The sequence below is a fragment of the Scyliorhinus canicula genome, chromosome 10, assembly GCF_902713615.1.
Source record: "Scyliorhinus canicula chromosome 10, sScyCan1.1, whole genome shotgun sequence".
Classification (NCBI taxonomy): Eukaryota; Metazoa; Chordata; class Chondrichthyes; order Carcharhiniformes; family Scyliorhinidae; genus Scyliorhinus; species Scyliorhinus canicula.
Window position 1 is genome coordinate 78,346,589 of NC_052155.1, and position 16,605 is coordinate 78,363,193.

At 46.9% G+C, this 16,605-nt stretch overlaps 1 protein-coding gene across 1 annotated transcript in view; it reads left to right on the forward strand.

Annotated features, from left to right (window-relative positions):
• LOC119972470 (rho-associated protein kinase 1-like) overlaps nucleotides 1–16,605 on the forward strand; it is a 286,367-nt gene that overhangs the window by 192,322 nt on the left and 77,440 nt on the right. The window contains 3 exon segments of the mRNA XM_038809214.1: nucleotides 9,542–9,648; nucleotides 11,272–11,422; nucleotides 13,091–13,251. Coding sequence (XP_038665142.1) covers nucleotides 9,542–9,648; nucleotides 11,272–11,422; nucleotides 13,091–13,251 — 419 coding nt within the window.

The window sequence follows — 16,605 nt, forward strand, 5'->3', positions numbered from 1 at the left end:
TCAAAGAGATTGATGCCTACGCCAATGTGGCCAGCAACACCCTCCGAAACAGAGTCATTAAACATCCCCAATAAGTGTGACGACAACAAGGCTGCAAACTGTTTATAGAATTCTACCGGGAAATCATCCGGCCCCGGTGCCTTTCCCGACTGGATGGAACAAAAATACAGTACATAATCTCCTCCAAACCCACTGGTGCCTCGAGCCCCTGCCTACTCTCCAAATCAACTACCAGGAAGTCCAACCCATCCAAAATCCGCTCCATCCCCAAGTCATCCTCCAAAGGCTCAGATTTGTACAGCCTCTGGTAGAAAACCACCATTGCCCCATCAACCCTATCTGGAGCAGTAATCAGCCCTCCCCCCTGGTCCTTAACTTGGGTTATCTCCCCCCACGGCCACCTGCCGCCTCACCCAATGAGCCAATAACCAGCTGCTCTTCTCACCATACTCATAAAATGCCCCTCGCAAACGATTGGAGTCAACCAACCTCTGCCTTTTCACCATTCCAACCGTATTTCTGTGGACTTCATACGAAATTATCTCCCCATGATAACCGTCTTCAATCCTTCGCAGAACATGGAGGGTGAAACCTCCCCGTTCTTGTTGAATCCCTAAAGTCCCTGATGGTGGTTTGGGATCATATCCCTCTATTCCCATCCTATTCATGTATTCGTCAAGATGCCTTTTTTTTAAATTTAGAGTGCTCAATTCAATTTTTCCAATTCAGGGGCAATTTAGCGTGTTCAATCCACCTATCTTTGGGCTGTGGGGGCGAAACTCATGCAAACACACAGAGAATCTGCAAACTACACACGGACAGTGACCCAGAGCCAGGATAGAACTTGGGACATCGGCGCCGTGAGGCAGCAATGCTGACCACTTACGCCACCATGCTGTCCCATGATGCCTCTTAAACGCTGCCATCGAATCTGCTTACACCAGGCACTCATCTGTGTAAAAAAAACTTGCCTCACACATCTCCTCTCAACTTTCACCCTCACACCTTAAAACCTATGCCCCCTAGTAATTGACTTTTCCACCCTGGGAAAAAGCATCTGACTCTCCACTCTGTCTATGCCCTTATGATTTTGTAAACCTTAATTTCTCCCAACCTCCGTCGTTCCAATGAACACAATCAGAGTTTATCCAAACTCTCCTCATAGCTAATGCCCTCCAGGCCAGGCAACATCCTGGTAAACCTCTTCTGTACCCTCTCCAATACATCCATATCTTTCTGGTAATGTGGTGACCAGAATTGTAAGCAATTTTCCAAATGTGACCTATCTAAGGTTCTGTACAGCTGCAGCATGACTTGCCAATTTTTATACTCCATGTCCCGACCGATGAAGGCAAGCATGCCGTATGCCTTCTTGACTACCTTACCCACCTGCATTGCCACTTTCAGTGATCTGAGGACCTGTACCCCCTGATCTGTCTGCATGTCAATTCTCTTAAGAATTGTCATTTACTGTCATTTCCACCTGTACTAGACCTTCCAAAATACATTACCTCATATTTGTCAGCATCAAATTCCATTTGCCATTTCTCCGCCCAAGTCTCCAACCAATCTATATCCTGCTGTATCCTGACAATCTTCTTCACTATCCGGAACTTCACCAATCTTTGTGTCGTCCGCAAACGTACTAATCAGACTAGCTTCATTTTCCTCCAAATCATTTATATATACTACAAACAACAAAGATCCCAGCATTGATCCCTGTGGAACATCACTAGTCACAGCTTCCATTCAGAAAAGCATCCTTCCATCTCTACCGTCTGTCTTCTATCACCAAGCCAGTTCTGTATCCATCGTTCCAGCTCACTTCTCAACCTGTGATACTTCATGTTTTGTACCAATCTGCCATGAGGGACCAAGTCAAAGGCTTTACTGAAGTCTATAGAGACAAGATCCACTACACTTCCTTCATCAATCACCTTCATCACTTCCTCAAGAACTCAATCAAGTTAGTGAGACACAACCTCCCCTTCACAAAACCATGCTGCCTATCACTAATAAGTTAATTTGTTTCCAAATGTGTGTCTAATACACAATTGAAATCTTCTTTCTTTTCCTTCCCCCCCCCCCCCCCCCTTCCTGCCAAAGGCATTTTTTAGAGAGATTGAAGGGATGATTACCTTGTTCATATGGGGAAGGAAGGTGGCCAGAATAAAAAGATGCTACTATAGAGAGGAAGGCAGGCAGCAGGTTTGGGTCTTCCGAACCTGGTGTATTATTACTGGGCGGCGTATGTGAAAATGAAAAATGAAAATCGCTTATTGTCACAAGTAGGCTTCAAATGAAGTTGCTGTGAAAAGCCCCTAGTCGCCACATTCCAGCGCCTGTTCGGGGAGGCTGTTACGGGAATCGAACCGTGCTGCTGGCCTGCCTTGGTCTGCTTTCAAAGCCAGCGATTTAGCCGTGTGCTAAACCAGCCCCTATGTGGAGAAAGTACGGAGCTGGGTCAGAGGGGTTGAACATAGAACATAGAACAGTACAGCACAGAACAGGCCCTTCAGCCCTCGATGTTGTGCCGAGCAATGATCACCCTACTCAAACCCATGTATCCACCATATACCCGTAACCCAACAAACCCCCCCCCCCCCCCCACTTTTTAGGACACTACGGGCAATTTAGCATGGCCAATCCACCTAACCCGCACATCTTTGGACTGTGGGAGGAAACCGGAGCACCCGGAGGAAACCCACGCACACACGGGGAGGATGTGCAGACTCCGAACAGACAGTGACCCAGCCAGGAACCGAACCTGGGACCCTGGAGCTGTGAAGCATTTATGCTAACCACCATGCTACCGTGCTGCCCCAAAGGGTCAGAATGGAGGAGAGTTTGGGTAGGGGTTTGGGATTGAAGGAGCTAGAGACAGCGCCGCTCCCGATGGCCACGGGGAGATACTCAGGAAGTCCGGTAGTAATAGCTTCTTTGAGAATTTGGAGGCAGTTTCGACAGCATTTCGGGTTGTGGGCAGGGTCAAGGGAAATGCTGATTCGGGGGAACCATGGATTTGAGCCAGGGAAGTGGGATGGAGATGGGAGGAGAAATGAATTAGGACATTAAAAGGGGGTCGTTTTGCACGATTGAAGGAGCTGGGAACGAAGTATGTGTTGGAGCAGGGGGGAATATTTAGATATATGCAGGTTCGAGACTTTGCCAGAAAGGAGATACAGAGCTTCCCAGTAGAGCCGGCTTCCACATTGCTGGAGGAGGTGCTGACGACAAGGAGACTGGAGAAGGGGGTAGTATCCGTGGTTTAAGGGGCTATTTTGGAGGATGAGAAGGCACCGCTAGAAGGGATCAAGGCAAAGTGGGAGGAAGAGTTGGAAGAGGGTATGGAGGTGGGGTTCTGGTGTGAGGTGCTCTGGAAGGTGAACGCTTCCACCTCATGTGCGAGGTTGGTGCTGATACAGCTGAAGGTGGTGTATAGAGCGCACCTTACAAGGGTGAGGATGAGCCGGTTCATTGAGCAGGTAGAAGATGTGTGTGAACGTTGCCGGGGGAGGGGGGCAAAAACCACATTCATATGCTTTGGTCCTGTCCAAAGCTGGAGGATTACTGGAAGGAGGTTTTTAGGGTAATCTCTAAAGTGGTGCATATGAAACTGGACCCAGGTCCTCGGGAGGCCATATTCGGGGTGTCGGACCAGCCGGGGTTGGAAATGGGCACGGAGGCAGATGTTGATCGCCCGAAGGTGGATCCTGTTAGAGTGGAGATCAACCTCTCCACCCTGTGCCCTGACGTGGTGGGGGGACCTGCTGGAATTCTTGACGCTTGAAAATGCCAAATTTGAACTGAGGGGCAGGATGGAGGGATTCTACAATTCATGGGCATTATTCATTATGCACTTTTGAGAATTGGATCACATCGAACATTCGGGCGGGGGGGGGGGGGTCTGTATGTGGTAATAAGAACATGAGAACTAGGATCAGGAGTAGGCCATCTGGCCCCTCGAGCCTGCTCCACCATTGAATGAGATCATGGCTGATGTTTTGTGGACTCAGCTCCACTTTCCGGCCCGAACACCATAACCCTTAATCCCTTTATTCTTCAAAAAACTATCTATCTTTACCTTAAAAACATTTAATGAAGGAGCCTCAACTGCTTCACTGGGCAAGGAATTCCATAGATTCACAACCCTTTGGGTGAAGAAGTTCCTCCTAAACTCAGTCCTAAATCTACTTCCCCTTATTTTGAGGCTATGCCCCATAGTTCTGCCTTCACCCGCCAGTGGAAACAACCTGCCCGCATCTATCCTATCTATTCCCTTCATAATTTTATATGTTTCTATAAGATCCCCCCTCATCCTTCTAAATTCCAATGAGTACTGTCCCAGTCTACTCAACCTCTCCTCGTAATCCAATCCCTTCAGCTCTGGGATTAACCTAGTGAATCTCCTCTGCACACCCTCCAGTGCCCGTACGTCCTTTCTCAGGTAAGGAGACCAAAACTGAACACACTACTCCAGGTGTGGCCTCACTAACACCTTATACAATTGCAGCATAACCTCCCTTCCCTTAAACTCCATCCCTCTAGCAATGAAGGACAAAATTCCATTTGCCTTCTTAATCAACTGTTGCACCTGTAAACCAACTTTCTGTGACTCATGCACTAGCACACGCAGGTCTCTCTGCACAGCAGCATGCTTTAATATTTTATTGTTTAAATAATAATCCCGTTTGCTGTTGTTCCTACCAAATCCCGTTTGCTGGTATTCCTACCAAAATGGATAACCTCACATTTGTCAACATTGTATTCCATCTGCCAGACCCTAGCCCATTCACTTAACCTATCCAAATCCCTCTGCAGACTTCCAATATCCTCTGCACTTTTCGCTTTACCACTTATCTTAGTGTCATCTGCAAACTTGGACACGTTGCCCTTGGTCCCCAACTCCAAATCATCTATGTAAATTGTGAACAATTGTGGGCCCAACACGGATCCCTGAGGGACATCACTAGCTACTAATTGCCAACCAGACAAACACCCATTAATCCCCACTCTTTGCTTTCTATTAATTAACCAATCCTCTATCCATGCTTTACCCTTAATGCCATGCATCTTTATCTTACGCAGCAACCTTTTGTGTGGCACCTTGTCAACGGCTTTCTGGAAATCCAGATATACCACATCCATTGGCTCCCCGTTATCTACTGCACTGGTAATGTCCTCAAAAAGTTCCACTAAATTAGTTAGGCACGACCTGCCCTTTATGAACCCATGCTGCGTCTGCCCAATGGGACAATTTCTATCCAGATGCCTCGCTATTTCTTCCTTGAGGATAGATTCCAGCATCTTCCCTACTACCGAAGTTAAGCTCACTGGCCTATAATTTCCCGCTCTCTGCCTACCTCCTTTTTTAAACAGTGGTGTCACGTTTGCTAATTTCCAATCCACTGGGACCACCCCAGAGTCTAGTGAATTTTGGTAAAACATCACTAGTGCATCTGCAATTTCCCTAGCCATCTCTTTTAGCACTCTGGGGTGCATTCCATCAGTGCCAGGAGACTTGTCTACCTTTAGCCCCATTAGCTTGCCCATCACTACCTCCTTAGTGATAACAATCCTCTCAAGGTCATCACTTGTCTATCAGTCACTGGCATGTTATTTGTGTCTTTCACTGTGAAGACCGACCCAAAAAACCTGTTCAGTTCCTCAGCCATTTCCTCATCTCCCATTATTAAAACTCCCTTCTCATCCTCTAAAGGACCAATATTTACCTTAGCCACTCTTTTTTGTTTTATATATTTGTAACAACTTTTACTGTCTGTTTTATATTCTGAGCAAGTTTACTCTCGTACTCTATCTTACTCTTCTTTATAGCATTTTTAGTAGCTTTCTGTTGCCCCCTAAAGATTTCCCAGTCCTCTAGTCTCCCACCAATCTTTGCCACTTTGTATGCTTTTTCCTTCAGTTTGATACTCTCCCTTATTTCCTTAGATATCCACGGTCGATTTTCCCTCTTTCTACCGTCCTTCCTTTTTGTTGGTATAAACCTTTGCTGAGCACTGTGAAAAATCGCTTGGAAGGTTCTCCACTGTTCCTCAACTGTTACACCATAAGGTCTTTGCTCCCAGTCTACCTTAGCTAGTTCTTCTCTCATCCCATTGTAATCTCCTTTGTTTAAACACAAAACACTAGTATTTGATTTTACCTTCTCACCCTCCATCTGTATTTTAAATTCCACCATATTGTGATTGCTCCTTCCGAGAGGATCCCTAACTATGAGATCATGAATCAATCCTGTCTCATTACACAGGACAAGATCTAGGACCGCTTGTTCCCTCGTAGGTTCCATCACATACTGTTCTAGGAAACTATCGCGGATACATTCTATAAGCTCCTCCTCAAGGTTGCCTTGACCGACCTGGTTAAACCAATCGACATGTATGGACGATTCCTGATTCCTTTTTGTCATTTCTTTATGTTAACATGCGGGCTAATGTCTGGGGTTTGGTGGGAGGATGGGATTGTTGTTATTGATCTGGGGATTGACATTACATTCGTTACTGATTATTGTTTATTGTTGGGTGTAAATTTGGGAGAAAATATGAAAAAGGAGAATTAAAAAAATACTGACTACTGTAAAGGCCACCCACCTGTTAATTAACACAGCCCTCCATCAGCCTTGCATCAAAATTCGATGGAACACTTGACAGACCCATCCGTTCCTGAACCTCTTCTGATCCCTAACCCTCAGATGCCGGTCATGCAAGAAAATTACATCCATCTCCAACTCTTCAAATGAGCAAACACCCAGGACATTTTAACCAGACCGTTTAGCCCCCTCACTTTCCATGTAACCATCCTAACTGGGGGCCTCCCCCTCTACTAGAATCCACCCATGAGGAAGTTCAACAGGGCCCAAACCTACCCTGATTCCAAGCCCACCCATGATGGCTGCTGTCACCACCCCCACACCAATCCATAAACAAAGAAACCTTAATCTCCAGCACTCTATCCTTCACCCCCTCCCCCTGCAAACTTCAAATAAACAACCCACACAATTTTAAAATGCATCCTTCACCCCTCCCCACACCAAACAACAAAAAAGCAACAAACCTAAGTTTCTTACCTTAACCCACAAGCAAAACAATTCCCCCCTTCTCGGCAACCAGCCGCAGCCCTCCTAGCATACCTGCAAGCAGGGGAACAAGGCAATAAAACAAGCACCCCCCTTTCCTAATCCCACTTTTCTGGGAAGAAAACAAGAAAACGCCATACCATGGAAAAGACAGAACAAGAAACAGAAAAGCAGAAACACAGAAAAAGGCAAGATATATGAACATGTAAAGTTCAAAATTCCATGGCATCCAACAACTACGATCAGATCTCTCCCAGTCCATTTTTCCTCACAAACTCATTCACCTCCTCCGGTGTCTCAAAATAATGGTCTTTGTCTTTATACGTGACCCGCAAGCAAGCTGGGTATACCACTCAAAAACCGCACCTTGCTCACCGCCTTGGCTTTGTTGAACCCAGGACGCCATTTTGCCAGTTCCACCCCAACATCTTGATAAATTCAGATGGGGTGATCCTCCCATCTACTCTCTCATATGGCCTTTGCCCACTTTAAAATCCACTCCAAGTCCAGAAATATCTGGAGACAGACTATGACCACCTGCAGTGGATGCTCGGATCTGGGCTTTTGTCTCAGCGATGGGCCTTGTCCAACTCAGGAGGGCTCGCAAAGACCCAGCAATTTCCTGAACACCTTCGCCACATACTCTGGCATTCATACCTTCAATGTCCAACAATCTTCAAGTTCTGGCACCTGGGCCAGTTCTCCGGGTCATCCACCTTGACCTTCAATTCCTTTTGGGTGTCCGCCAGTAGCACCACCTCTACCTCCAATGAGGCAATCTGGTCACTGTGGTCTATGACCGCCTCCTGCACCTCACCCGAATTGTTGAGCTTGGTGTTTCCAACCGCTGTTCTACCCTATCAAGAGTCACTCGAAAGGGTATCACAGCCACCTCAATCGCCCTGGACACGTCCTCCAACATCGCTAGTCTTTGCTTTTTGAATTCCCCTGTGAGGAATTCCAGTAACTTCTCCGTTGTCCATTGGGAAGGCGAAGTTTACATAACAGGTTTTGACATTTTCTCCTCTACGGCACCATGACCTTCTGAGTCTGATGAGGAGCCTCTATTCGACTTCAGTCTCGTGTTGTATCCTCCAGACATCCCCCAACAGAGGAGGAACTAACAACATCAATTGCCCCCCTTTTCTTCCCAAAACTCCGCCTGTTAACCAGGCACAAAGATACAAAAAGCCAAATCCCCAAGGCAACCGCTCACCTCCTAGCTGCCACTTCTGTCTCATTTTAACTGCATAATCTTTAGCCATCAAGGGAGCGCCAGCTTTGGATAACCTTCCTTTCCTGCTGATGGGAATGTGTCCCAACTGTACTTGAACATCTCTTTGAAGGCCACCCCTCCCATTGTTCAATTACTATTTTGCCTACCAATTTTTGATTCTAATCCATCTGGTCCAGATCCCAATTTCAACATCCTGAAGGCAGCCCTATTGCCATTAAGGATTTTTATGCTCAATTCTTCTTTGTCCCTTTCCTTAACTATTCTACACCTCGTCGTTTTGTGATCATTGTTGCTATAAAATGCAAGTTATTTTTCCTCAAATGCTCTCCCACTGAAAAATGTTCCAATATCCCACTTCAAATACCAGAGTTAGATCCAGTCCTCTTTCCTTTTAGCTGGAAACACACTGATTATGAAAGTTCTCTTGTCCCTATTTGAGGAATTCCTCTCTACCTATTAATACTTTTATTTCTTAATGCGAACCAAATAAGGTTCTTTGACAAACCCCCCCCATGACAGCATTCCTACGGTGCTGTTGATCAGTGCTTTCACCGTTGCTCCTCACTCATTTTTTGTTTTCTTTTCCTCTCTCCTAAATACCTTGTAGCCAGGAATTGTGATTCAAAACCTCCTGCTCTTTGAGCAAGGTCTCTGTTATTGTCACCATATCAGATACGAAGAAAGGTTTGAAAAATTGGGTCTTTTTTCCTTCGTCATCCAGAGACATGCTAAACCTTTCTTCGACATTTCACTTTTCTGATCTATGGTCCTGAAAACTCTTGATAGGATCTGGTTCACAAATGTTAGAAACCTATCACCTACCTCATTCAAATAGCCATTATATTATGAACTGAGACCATCAGCATAGTATCACAACAAAATCTGATTCTGCTCTCACTGAGTACTTAGGAGCAAGGCTTGCTGAATAACCTTTGTAAGCAGGAACACTGATTTTGCTCGAGAGTCCAAGGAGTGAGGTCAATGGTGATATTCCACCTGCTGGCCAAATTGAGATCTGCCAACTCAGCACAGACCATGAATCAAACCTGTGACTCATGGTCTGTATAACTTAAAATTGCACTGTTTGTTGGCTTTACCTGAAAAGGGTGGTTGTGTGTTGGGGGTGGGGGGAGCCTTTGTTGGATTAGGTTGTTGGTGCATCTCCCTAACACAAATGAGTAACCAGATAATGGCAACATTTGTTTCAGCTCGGACCACTTCTTTACAAGAAGAACTGAAAATGATAAAAATGAACCTTTCAAAAACAGAGATGGAGAAAAAGCAGGCACAAGACAAGCTTAGCAATCTGGAGAAGGTAACTAATACAGAATTTGGATCATATTTGATGAAAGGTCATTCCCCTGAAATGTTAACTGTTTCTCTCCACAGCTGGTGACAGACCTGCTGAGCATTTCCAGCAGTTTGTTTATATTTCATAAAAGTTACACTACCCATCCTATATCCGGGAAACAAAGGGATAAAAGTTAAAGATATTATTTTTAAAATATGATAAAGAAAATGTTTCAATGAAGTAATAGTTGAAATATTAACCATAAGACACAGGCGTAGAATTAGGTCACTCAGCCCATCAAGTCTGCTCCACCATTCAATCATGGCTGATATTTTTCTCAACCCCATTCTCCTGCCTTCTCCCCATAATCCCTGATCCCCTTATTAATCAAGAATCTATCTATCGCTGTCTTAAAGACACTGTGATTTGGCCTCCACAGCCTTCTGCGGCAAAGATTTCCACAGATTCACCACCCTCTAGCTGAAGAAGTTCGTCCTCTTATGGCATGTATTTCAGTGGCCTAATCCCGTTAGTGCCTTTGAATGAGGGGACCCACCCACAAGTCCCTGTTGTCTGCAAACAAAAGATTGTTCCTTGTACTTGCCACACGATGAGAGCAGCTGCCCACCACTGGGTTAATAGCAGCAGTGGCTGGATGGCACCGTATGTGCACAATAATTGCCCACATAAGGGCCTCACATAGCAATGGGGCAAGAAGGCTAATGGGGTAAAGGCATCGGGATCCCCTGCTTGGAGGCCGAAGCACTTTACGACATCTCCTTTACTTTTTTTTCCCAATTAACGGGCAATTTAACGTAGCTGATCCACCTGCCCTTCACATCTTTGGGTTGTCGGGGTGAGACCCATGGAGACACGGGGAGAATGTGCAAACTCCACATGGACAGTGAGCTGGGGCCAGGATCGAACCCAGGCCCTCGGCATCGTGAGGCAGCAGTTCTCACCACTGCATCAACATCTCCTTTACAACATGTCCCTTGATCCAAGGTATCATTCCACAAAGCTTGAATGAGATTAGCCCAAGGACCTCAGAGGAGTTTACCAACAAACAGACAAACAAGCATTTTGCTTATATTCTAGCATCTGCATTATTTTGTTTTTGGGATAAAGTCTGTGAAGGCTACGTGGAATTTATGTCATTTGTTTTCCTTCATGCTCCAGCAATTCCATTTCTTCTACCCTTTTCAAAAGTGCAAGAGTGTTTGGTAATTAAGTTCACAATACTTAATGAAACAACTACTATCTGTAACTGTTAGAGCAAATATAAATAACAAAATGAACTTTCCACATGAGCTTACTTCAAGAAAATTACATTTATCACTTAATGTCAATCCCTTTCCCCCCACCGTATCTTGCATCATTCATTCTTGCAAAGGAGGACGGGAAGTCCTTTGTAACTTCCAGGTGCAGAATAAAACCCATGAATGATTGTATTTATGTGTCAGAAAAAACCTACCTTTATTCGGCACTTATTATTGCAGTACAGCTAAGATGGGTAATTCCTTACGAACAATTGTCAAAACCTTTTCTTGTTGTCTTACATTCCACCAAGTAAGACATGGTAACATTAGCTTTGAGTCTCTTATGCTCACTGTGTTATAATCATTCTGTTAATCCTTTTCACTATAGGAAAAGAATAGTTTGGAAATAGACTTGAATTACAAACGTAAAATGTTACAGCAGCGGCTGGATCAAGAAATAACGGAGCATAAAGTAACTAAAGCACGATTGGTAGATGAGTATGAATCCATAGAAGAAGCAAGGTCTGTGGCCATGAATGGTTAGTATTCGCAAAGATTATTTTTCATGCAAGTGAATGCAAGGACCTCTGTGTAAATCTGTGTGCCAACCTTGTGCATACAGCACATTGGTGGATGGCACATCAGATTTTCCAGTTACTAAGGAATAAATAGTTACACAAATGCTGGCTTTGACTCAGCTGTGAACATAGAACATACAGTGCAGAAGGAGGCCATTTGGCCCATCGAGTCTGCACCGACCCACCTCCACCCTATCCCCGTAAGCCAATAACCCCCCCCTAACCTTTTTGGACACGAAGGGCAATTTAACATGGCCAATCCACCTAAACTGCACATCTTTGGACTGTGGGAGGACACTTGAGCACCCGGAGGAAACCCACGCAGACATGGGGAGAACGTGCAGACTCCACAGACAGTGACCCAGCGGGGAATCGAACCTGGGACCCTGACGCTGTGAAACCACAGTGCTAGTCACTTGTGCTGCCCAAATAGATACAAATAGATACAAATATAATGACAAAAAATACCATGGTGGAAGTCATTCTGTAATAGGCATATTGGTTACCTCAGCCTGTATGAGTTTTTCTTTATTTCATAGATCATAGATTGTGTCATTGAATGATCATTATAAGTATCAAAAAGGCCAGTAAATCCATCCAGTATACCTATCAGCAGCCTTGCAGTCTGATGGCTGTTCTAACGGATTCCAGAAATATTTTGTTTTGCTGCATGAATCTTTAAGGAAGAAGTTATTCATGTTAGTGCACATTTATGAAAAATAATTCAACTGACTCAATTCAACTAATTCAATTGTACAATATACAATGGGCGCGATTCTCTGCACCCCACGCCGGGGGTGGGGGGGAGAATCACAGGAGGGCCGGGAGAATCACGACACGCCGCCATGGCACCCCCCCGCGATTCTCCCACCCCCCAAAATGGCGTGTCGCGTTTTGCGACAGGCCGCTCGGAAAATCGCTGTTTCTCACGGCGACCGGCGATTCTCCGGCCCAAATGGGCCGAGCGGCCTGTCGAACCCGACCGGTTCACGCCGGCGCCAACCACACCTGCTCGCTGCCGGCGTGAACAGCGCGCGACCGGTGAGTGTGGGGCCTGTGGGGGGCGGAGGGAGGATCGAGCACCACGGGCGTGCTCATGAGATGTCTGGCCCGCGATCGGTGCCCACCGATCAGCGGGCCGGCGTCTCTAAAAGACGCACTCTTTTCCCTCCGCCACCCCGCAAGATCAAGCCGCCATGTCTTGCGGGGCAGCGGAGAGGAAGACGGCAACCGCGCATGTGCGGTTGACGTCACTTAGGCGCCGCTGGCCATGTCATTCCCGGCGCGCTGCTTTGACGCAAGCGACAAGGCCCGGCGCCCAAGATTGACGCGCCGCCGCTCCTTGCCCCCCAGGGGAGGTGGAGAATAGGGGGCGAGGAGTGGCCTCCGACGCCGGAGTGAAACACTCCAGGTTTCACTCTGGCGTCGGCTGTTTGTCTCCCGATGGGAGAATTTCGCCCAATGACTTTACTTGCAGTTGAAATTTTCTCAAATTTCATTCAGTTGTTTTATTGATTCTGTGCATCTTCTATCATTGGATTGATTCTGGTATCTCAAAATCATAAGTTCATGATAAAATATTCATCCTAAAATGTTGATGGATTTTAAAACTTATTTGTTACTATTCAGAAATGGATAGCAAGCTGAGAGAAGAGAGGATGTCCAGGCAGAGGGCAGAGAATCAGGTGATGGAAGTGGAAAAAAAGTTTTCAATGTCGGAAGTTGATTTAAAGCAGTTTCAACAAAAAGTGGAGCAGCTCAGTAAACAGAAGGAGAGATTGGAGGATGAGGTGAGAGGTTGCAAACCAAGACCTGTTTTGGATTTTTTTTAATACTTGTGTTTACTTTACCATATGAATCCAACAGTAGGTTTTGCAGAAACAAACAGTACTAAGATAAATGTATCTGTGTCTCTTTTATAATTGTAGAGAGACTCGGGCTGAGTAAACCATGTTGGTAATTTTATGAGAACTGATAACATGTTATATCACTTTAGTTTCTATGACGTATTGTTTGGAATTTGTTTATGAGCAATAACTTCTTGGCACTAAACCATTATTTTATTCCTTTGTAATATTTCAAACAAAACCCAATCACTCAAGGCTATTGATGGAGAATATTTAAAATTATTTTAAACTTATTTTCTCTTTCCTGATGCTGCAGTATATGCACATCGTTTTTGTTTTATCTGTGTAAACTATTTCCCCAAGGGTTTTTTTTTATAAAAATAATTTTTATTGAAAAATTTTGAATTTATACAACAACATCGAACCATAATAAAATACCAACAATAACAATAATGATAGCAACCATAAACATTCGCCCCTCCTCAATGAACAACACAACATATTTATTTTTTAAAAATAATTTTTATTGAAATTTTTTACAGAAAATATAAAACCCCCCCCCCCCCCCGGGTTGCTGCTGCTACTGTCCCCGTACCCTATTGTTGAGCCAGAAAGTCGAGGAAAGATTGCCACCGCCTAAAGAACCCTTGTACCGACCCTCTCAGGGCGAATTTGACCTTCTCTAGCTTAATGAAACCCGCCATGTCATTGATCCAGGTCTCCACGCTTGGGGGCCTCGCATCCTTCCATTGTAGCAAGATCCTTTGCCGGGCTACTAGGGACGCAAAGGCCAGCACACCGGCCTCTTTCGCCTCCTGCACTCCCGGCTCCACCCGAACCCCAAAAATCGCGAGTCCCCAGCCTGGCTTGACCCTGGATCCCACCACCCTCAACACCATCCTCGCTACCCCCTTCCAGAACTCCTCCAGCGCCGGGCATGCCCAGAACATATGGGCATGGTTCGCTGGACTCCCCGAGCACCTGACACACCTGTCTTCACCCCCAACGAACCTACTCATCCTCGTCCCAGTCATGTGGGCCCGGTGCAGCACCTTGAATTGGATGAGGCTAAGCCGCGCACACGAGGAGGAAGAATTAACCCTCTCCAGGGCATCAGCCCATGTCCCGTGTTCGATCTGTTCCCCCAGTTCCCCCTCCCACTTAGCTTCAGCTCCTCTACTGACGCCTTCTCCGCCTCTTGCATATCCTTGCAGATATCAGATATCTTCCCCTCTCCGACCCAGACCCCCAAAAGCACCCTGTCACTCACCCCCCCTCGCGGGAAGCGAAGGGAATCCCTCCACCTGCCGTCTAGCAAATGCCTTTACCTGCAGATACATGAACATGTTTCCTGGGGGGAGCCCAAATTTCTCCTCCAACTCCCCCAGGCTCGCAAACCTCCCATCAATAAACAGGTGTCTGATGCCCGCTCTGTGCCAACCCTGAAATCCCCCATCAATGTTCCCCGGGACGAACCTATGGTTCCCCCTTAACGGAGCCTCCATCGAGCCCCCCACTTCTCCCCTATGTCGCCTCCACTGCCCCCAAATCTTGAGGGTAGCCGCCACCACCAGACTTGTGGTATACCTCGTACAACACAACATATTAACAACAACTTAAATGAACACAATGTTAAGTTACATAACCGTAGAGAAAAAAAAATAGAAACTATAATATGGAACACCCCCCACCACCCCCCGGGTTGCTGCTGCTATTGACCAAGATACCTATCTTTGAGCCAGGAAGTCCAGAAAAGGCTGCCACCGTTTATAGAACCCTTGTATTGATCCTCTCAGGGCAAATTTGACCCACTCCCATTTTATAAATCCCGCCATGTCACTGATCCAGGTCTCCACACTTGGGGGCCTCGCGTCCTTCCACTGCAGCAAGATCCTCCGTCGGGCTACTAGGGACGCAAAGGCCAGGACACCGGCCTCTTTCGCCTCCTGCACTCCCGGCTCCACCGCAACTCCAAAAATCGCGAGTCCCCACCCTGGTTTGACCCTGGATCCAACCACCCTCGACACCGTCCCCGCCACCCCCTTCCAGAATTCTTCCAGTGCCGGGCATGCCCAGAACATATGGGCATGATTCGCTGGACTCCCCGAACACCTGGTGCACCTGTCCTCACCCCCAAAGAACCTACTCATCCTAGTCCCGGACATGTGGGCCCGGTGCAGCACCTTAAATTGGATGAGACTAAGCCTCGCACATGAAGAGGAAGAGTTGACTCTCTCCAAGGCATCCGCCCAAGTCCCGTCCTCTATCTGCTCCCCAAGTTCCCCCTCCCATTTAGCCTTCAGCTCCTCCACTGACGACTCCTCCTGCATTACCTTATAGATGTCAGACACCTTCCCCTCTCTGACCCACACCCCCGAAAGCACTCTGTCCATCGCCCCCCGCGAGGGCAGCAAAGGGAACTCCTCTATCTGTCGCCTAGCAAACGCCTTTACCTGCAAGTATCTGAACATATTCCCTTGGGGGAGCCCAAATTTATCTTCCAGTTCCCCCAGGCCCGCAAACCTCCCGCCAATAAACAGGTCCCTCAGTTTACAGATGCCCACCCTTTGCCACCCCCTAAATCCCCCATCATTGTTCCCCGGGATGAACCGATGATTTCCACCCAATGGAGCCTCCATCGAGCCCCCTGTTTCCCCCCTATACCGTCTCCACTGTCCCCAGATTCTTAGGGTCGCCGCCACCACCGGGCTCGTGGTATACCTCTTGGGAGAGAGCGGCAACGGCGCCGTTGCCAAGGCACCCAGGCTCGTACTTCTACATGACGCCATCTCCATTCTTTTCCACGCCCCCCCCCCAATCACCCATTTACGCACCATTGACACATTGGCCGCCCAATAGTACCCCAAAAGGTTGGGCAGCGCCAGCCCGCCTCTATCCCTCCCTTGCTCCAGGAAAACCCTTTTCACTCTCGGAGTCCCATGTGCCCACACAAAGCTCAAAATACTGCTAGTCACTCTCCTAAAGAAGGCTCTGGGGATGAAGATGGGCAGGCACTGAAAGAGGAACAAGAACCTCGGAAGCACCGTCATTTTGACGGACTGCACCCTCCCCGCCAACGACAATGGCAGCATGTCCCACCTCTTGAACTCCTCCTCCATCTGATCCACAAGCCTGGTGAGTCCCCCAGTCCCTGGCCACCTGCACCCCCAGGTACCTAAAACTCTCCCCTGCCCTCCTAAGCGGGAGCCTACCAATTCCTTCCTCCTGGTCTCCAGGGTGCACCAGAAACACCTCACTCTTGCCTAAATTTAGTTTATAGCCTGAAAAGGTCCCAAA